The sequence below is a fragment of the Parambassis ranga genome, chromosome 9, assembly GCF_900634625.1.
Source record: "Parambassis ranga chromosome 9, fParRan2.1, whole genome shotgun sequence".
Classification (NCBI taxonomy): Eukaryota; Metazoa; Chordata; class Actinopteri; family Ambassidae; genus Parambassis; species Parambassis ranga.
Window position 1 is genome coordinate 21,392,607 of NC_041030.1, and position 6,600 is coordinate 21,399,206.

The 6,600-nt window shown below is 47.2% G+C and overlaps 1 protein-coding gene across 1 annotated transcript; it reads left to right on the forward strand.

The window, feature by feature from the left end:
* Positions 1-4,881: 4,881 nt before the first annotated feature.
* Positions 4,882-6,504, forward strand: LOC114440953 (interleukin-1 beta-like). Its single transcript, XM_028413638.1, has 5 exons — positions 4,882-4,945; positions 5,049-5,293; positions 5,391-5,546; positions 5,641-5,777; positions 5,866-6,504. The coding sequence occupies exons 2-5, from the start codon at positions 5,071-5,073 to the stop codon at positions 6,085-6,087; spliced, it is 738 nt and encodes a 245-aa protein (XP_028269439.1). The 5' UTR covers positions 4,882-4,945; positions 5,049-5,070; the 3' UTR covers positions 6,088-6,504.
* Positions 6,505-6,600: the final 96 nt, after the last annotated feature.

Genomic DNA, 6,600 nt, shown 5'->3' on the forward strand with positions numbered 1-6,600 from the left:
CAACAGAACCAGACTGGCAGAGACAGGAAGAGAAACATGTGGAAGGTTCTGGAAAGAAAACTAGTGAGAGATGAGTCTGAAGAGCCGAGAACAGCTGCAGAGACACCAGTGAAGGATTGAACCAGGTCTGGACCTGAAGAGTCAGAGAAGACCGCCACTAGAGTCCTGCACAGGAATGGACTGCCAGACTGCAGAGAAGACACCTCTAGACCAGACTGAAGTCTGCTAGAGACCACCTGGAGACAGACTGAAGTCTGCTAGAGACCACCTGGAGACAGACCGAAGTCTGCTAGAGACCACCTGGAGACAGACTGAAGTCTGCTAGAGACCACCTGGAGACAGAGCACACAGACTGAAGTCTGCTAGAGACCACCTGGAGACAGAGTACACAGACTGGAGTCTGCTAGAGACCACCTGGAGACAGACTGAAGTCTGCTAGAGACCACCTGGAGACAGAGCACACAGACTGGAAGTCATTTGGTCAGATGAAGCTGAACTAGAGCTCTGTGCTCACAGAGACGTTGTCTTCATGTGGAGACAGGAAGGAGAGGCTAGAACCCAGAGAACAGGCTTCATACAGTCAGACATGGAGGTGGTAGTATGATGCTGTGAGGAGGACTCAGTCAGTCTGGAGCTGTGGATCCTGTCAGGGTGGAAGAATCATGAAACAAGAAGACTGTCTGAATATCTGAAAGAAACCCTGAAGCAGTCAGACTGGGTCTGGGTCCTGGTTTTCTCTCCAACTTCACACTGACTTGAACCATTTTCTACAGCTTCTACCAGCTGAATGAGAAGCTCGTGTGTGATATAGCAGAACTTCCTCTTTTCTGGTTGTTGGTGTGAGTCTGCAGCAGTATTGACTCACCAGATCCAAAGAAGGTAATGGTTGACTGGCTGGAACATAAATAACGCATGATGATGAAACGTTGTTGTTTGTTGCACACAGCGCCTGCACGAGGAAGTGAAATTTAGGAAACAGCGAGTTCTGAGCCTGAAAACTCCCAACGCCGCTGCCTGTGTCGTCACTGGGACTTTTGTTTGTGAGACCGGTTTTACAAGAGGGGGGATAAAGGTGTGTGTGTGTGTGTGTGTGCGCGCGCGCTCCAACGCACACATAAAACAGGATGTGATGAAACTAGGACACGGAGGCAGAGCAGAGTTTCTCCCATCAGAACTCCTCTAAAGGCTCAGCTGACGAGTGGAGGTGACACAGATCCGCCGCCCTCCAAAATCCACCTCTGTGTGCCTACACCGGTTCTATCAAGAATGTGCCTGTGATGCAACCCCACAGTCAGACTGTCACAGAGTCACAGATCTCTGAAGTCACCGGTGACCCTTCTCCAGGTCATCCAGCAGCAGAGATCAGGGACCGTCGGCTCGATGCAGACCTCAGGCTGAGGGCTGAGTCTCTAATACCCCGTTCACACTGGGGAAAAAAATGTGGCTTAAGCAGGATTCGGCCGCATCCAGATCAATCCAGATGTGTGTTTTTTTCTGAGTGTGAACACCTCGAATCCGGCTGTATCCAGTTTGATTTCAATCCGGCTAGATCCACCCACGAGAATTGGATCTAGCCGGATTGGCTCAAATGTGGCTCAGGTGTGAACGCAAATGTGGCGAGCGAATCCGGCTAGCGACATGCTACTTCCGGTTAGTGACATGCTACTTCCAGTTCACGGGCCGCGACACGGGACAAAAAACCACATGACGCATGCGCACACGCGGTCCTACCGCGGCATGAACGGACTCTGTATATTACGAGGCGCCACCTAGTGGTTTGGAGGACAGCAAACACGCTGGATGAAGCCGGATTGAGTGCGGACACAAGTGTGTGCTAGCCAGATTTGAAAATAGGTCTGAACACATGCAGCTTAAAGGCTGTCTGGGCTCAATCCTGCTCTAGCTGGAATGACTTTCTCCAGTGTGAACGGGGCCTAATAATAATAATCCAATCTAACTCTGTGTAATGATCAGAGCTTCTACTTCAGGCCATTGATCAGTCAGCCCCGGGTGTACTCCATTACGTGCTGCTCGTCACGTCTTTAAACAGACATTTTATTTGTAGTTATTTAAATAATTTGGCACGTTAGCTGACATTTGACATAATAATGAATCAAACATCTGAGAGCATCCAGCAGAAATAAACCAAAGCAAAGCAGGATGATCTCATATAAACGTTTGTCAAAGCAGGGACAGCTAATCAATGAGTCACTGCCCATGCCCCCTAATGAGACAACAACAACAACAAATAATTTTATACAATCAGAGCTTTTTTACTTCTTCTATTTAAATATAAACTGTGATGTGAAAGTGAGGTTTCAGCAGAGGAACTGCAGCCTCAGTCAGCGGTAATTAAAAAGTGATTCACACACAAAAGCAGAAAGGCAAACATTGCGACAACATATTTACTGTGGACACACACACACACAGACACACACAGACACAGACACACACACACACAGACACACACACAGACAGACAGACACACAGACAGACAGACACACACACACACACACAGACAGACAGACACACACACAGACAGACACACAGACAGACAGACACACACACACACACAGACACACACAGACAGACACACACACAGACAGACACACACACACAGACAGACAGACAGACACACACACAGACACACACACACACAGACACACAGACACACACACAGACAGACACACACACACACACACAGACACACAGACAGACAGACACACACACACACAGACAGACACAGACACACACACACACACAGACACACACACACACAGACACACAGACACACACACAGACACACAGACAGACACACACACACAGAGACACGCACACACACACACACACACACACACAGACACACAGACACACACACAGACAGACACACACACACACACACACACAGACACACACACAGACAGACAGACAGACACACACACACACACACACACACACACACACACACACACACACACACAGACAGACACACACACACAGACACAGACACACCCTGGATTAAATGATTCCACAGGTGAGTTCCAGCTTTGAGGCTATTACACACAAAGAGACCCAAAGACCTAAATCCTCAGTCTGTCCTCACAGCAGAAACCAGCCCAGCCGAACCTTCACCCTCCACACTGTGCTCACTAAGTGCATCTGCATTAGTACAACAAATCACCACAAAGATCAGTTCCAAAGGGTTTTAAACCCGTTCAGGCTCAGTTAATCAACATCAACACCAGAGCCGAGGAGCAGACTCATCATCATCTCAGCGCATCACTTCTGCTTTGTTCATTCCTCTGATGGTGTCAGGCGTAAAAACAAATCTTCCCTGGAAGACAAACATCCTCCCTCATGCTGTAAATTCCACTCTGTAGCGTTAAGTCCACAGACACAAAGTGAAACTACGATTATTCCAACCATGCAATCCAAAACTTTCGACCTTTATCGCAGAGATGCAGCTGCAGTCACTGCATCAGGACCGATGTTCAGAGCCTTCATAACCCAGCTACAATAACAATGAAGCTTCAGGATCAGAGAGAGTTCTGTTATTTAAGAAAAAGATTTAGTTGATGCGTGTTTCCTTTCCTGATCACACCGGCGTGATCGGATCACATTTTTAACAATAAACTTCGCCCTTTGTAGTGCTGCTGATCACATCTTTGCAAAGTGCAGATTGTACAATTTCCCTGAGTTTTTATACGATATTGAGTAAAAACGCCTGTAAATACACGTTTCATATAGAAAATGTTTGTATATATATAATAGTTTTTTGTTAATTTGACCTTTCTTTGTTCATATTTGCTTCCTGTTTACTTTTTCAATTTCCAAAACACTTCATTGAGCATTTTTGTGATTTTTTTTTTGTTTCAATTTGGATTAGATCATTTTTGGGCCCAATATGTTAACAGAGGTTAACTTAAAAAAAAAAGATTGGATCATATAGGTGAGGTTGTGCTGAAAAAACATTTTCATTGTGGTATATCAGGTCTTTTAAGGGTATAAACATAAACAGCAGAGCGTCATGTTTATGATTCCAACCTGTTTATTGTGGGTGGCACAGCTCCATCACAGCAAAACAAGGAAATGAAGAAATATCAGATTCAGCCGCTGTTGGGCAAGTTTCAGCTTCCAGCCGGTCTAACACCGCGCTGGAATTTTTTTAACAATGGAACCACAAAACCTCAAAAGGTCCGATTACAGACAGGAGAGGTGATGAGGAAAGAGCAGATGAACCTTCACCCACTTCCTGTCACTTCTTCTTCTTCAGGATTTTTCAGGAATGAGGCGGTTTGGAGACAACAATGCACGATTGATAAGTTTGTGTCCTGCCCCTGGAACGAAAGTCTGCACAGCTCTCATTATGTGGAGTTTGGTACAGATCTGTCCGTGCAGACAGAGGCAAAGCTGTCCTGAAATTCATTCAGACCTGGATTCAGGAGCCGACCCAGAGCCAACCCAGTGAGGTCTGCATCAGGGGGACGGTGTGCTGCATGGTGGACGACCTGGACCGGGGGGGGGTCACACTGCGCAGACCTCCGTCAACAACAGTCCACCGTCATCCACCTGGTTTACACCCTCAGACTGATGCGTCACGAGCGAACTGTCCAATAAAATGAACACGCCACAAAAATGTAAATAAAAACTATGACCACACTCCGAACCTGGTTTCTCATTAGTAAACAGTGGAGGTGCGTCTTCTCGTGGATGTCGCAATCAGGCTTTTTACTACTGCAGCAGCAACTCCAGTATTTCATCATCACAGAGGATCACAGAGAGCGCAACAGCACTCAAGCAAGACAGTCCCACTTCCTGTCAACGTCATGAAAAAATCCCACAGCTGCAGGGGAGACGGTGTATAAAAGGCAGAGCAGGCAGGCAGAACAACACAACAGCTGCACAGCAAGCAGGGGAACAGCTTCTGATCTACAAGCTTCAACAGGTAACCGGCCTTCTTCTCTCTCATACCATCAATATTCACACAGCGTGTTTGCACAGCTTTGTGTGATCCAGTGACACTGAAGGGTTTCTCTGTCTCCCTGAAGACTTGTCTTCATTCAGACAAAGATGGAGTCCCAGATGAGCTGCAGCATGAGTGACATGTGGAGCCTGAAGATGCCCAAAGGACTGGACCTGGAGATTTCCCATCATCCACTAACGATGAGGCGCGTCGTCAACCTCATCGTCGCCATGGAGAGACTGAAGAGCCACAAGTCATCAGAGTCAGTGCAGGGCACCGAGTTCAGAGAGGAAAACCTGCTCAACATCATGCTGGAGAGCATCGTGGAAGGTAAAGATCTCCACACCGTCAGGCTCTGGTTGAAGGGAGGGGGGGGTCTGACAGGTACACCATGACTAACCAGCAGCCCCGCCTCTCTGTCTCCCAGAGAAAATCGTTTTAGAGAGAAGCGCGGCTCCGTCAGAGTTCAGCAGGAGGGGCATGCACCTGTGCACCATGACCGACAGCCAGAAGAGAAGCCTGGTCCAGAACAGCATGGAGCTCCACGCAGTGATGCTGCAGGGAGGCAGCACCGACCGCAAAGGTACCCACACGTGACATTCACAGATTCACTGTTTGTTTTAGCACATCTGTGGACAGCAAGTGACCCTCTGTCCTCCGTCCCTCTGTGTCCTCAGTTCACCTGAACATGTCCACCTACGTGCCCCCTACTACACCCAGCACCAACGCCTGGCCGGTGGCTCTGGGCATCAAGGACACCGACCTCTACCTGTCCTGCCACAAGGATGGTGGCAACCCAACCCTGTGCCTGGAGGTAAGTCAGCCTCACCCTCACTCAGAGGCTCTGTCGTGGCTCTGCACTGCGTCTTACATGAGGCCTGATGGTTTTCTTCTCTCCTCAGGAGGTGACCAACAAAGACAGCCTGCGGCAGATCGGCTCTCAGAGCGAGATGGTGCGATTTCTCTTCTACAAGCAAGACACCGGGGTGAACAACAGCACCCTCATGTCTGCCCGCTACCCCAACTGGTACATCAGCACCGCAGAGGAAAACAACAAGCCAGTGGAGATGTGCCAGGAGACCGCCAGGCGCCACCGCACCTTCAACATCGAGCGTCAGAGTTAACCCTGTGTGTCTGCAGCAGCAAACACAAAAGCACTACCCATGTCTGAGGAGGATGTATTCACTGTATGTACCAAGTACAGGAAGTTTAAAGATACTGGATGTATTGACATGTTTTACCACAAGGTGGAGCCGGCGTGCTGTCTTGTGAACATTCTGCTTATTTATTGTGCTGAGTGATGTAACTGCTTTTTGTTAATTCACTTATTTATTTTAATATTTATTCACGTCGTAAATTTAATATTTATTTGAAAATCTGCTTACTAACAAGTATTTAAATTATGTGCACTGAATATTCAATCATGCATTTTTACTTAATATTAATAATTTTATGTTTTGTTTTATTATTATTATTTATCACTTGTCTCGTTTTTATTTATGTTTGTTTTGGTTGGTAAATAAAGAAAATAAAAAATAAAAGTTCTTTTGGTATTTTGTCGGAACCGGATGCTGTTTACTTCCGGGTTGGAGGCAGCAGCAGCAGCAGGAGGCGAAGAAGAAGAAGAAGAAGAAGAA

What these genes read in the sequence shown, in the direction of transcription:
- LOC114440953 (XM_028413638.1), top strand. Translation starts at nt 5,071, where the DNA reads ATGGAGTCCCAGATGAGCTGCAGCATGAGTGACATGTGGAGCCTGAAG. An exon ending in GCTGGAGAGCATCGTGGAAG is followed by an intron (nt 5,294 to 5,390) that starts GTAAAGATCTCC and finishes TCTGTCTCCCAG; the next exon opens with AGAAAATCGTTTTAGAGAGA. An exon ending in AGGCAGCACCGACCGCAAAG is followed by an intron (nt 5,547 to 5,640) that starts GTACCCACACGT and finishes CTGTGTCCTCAG; the next exon opens with TTCACCTGAACATGTCCACC.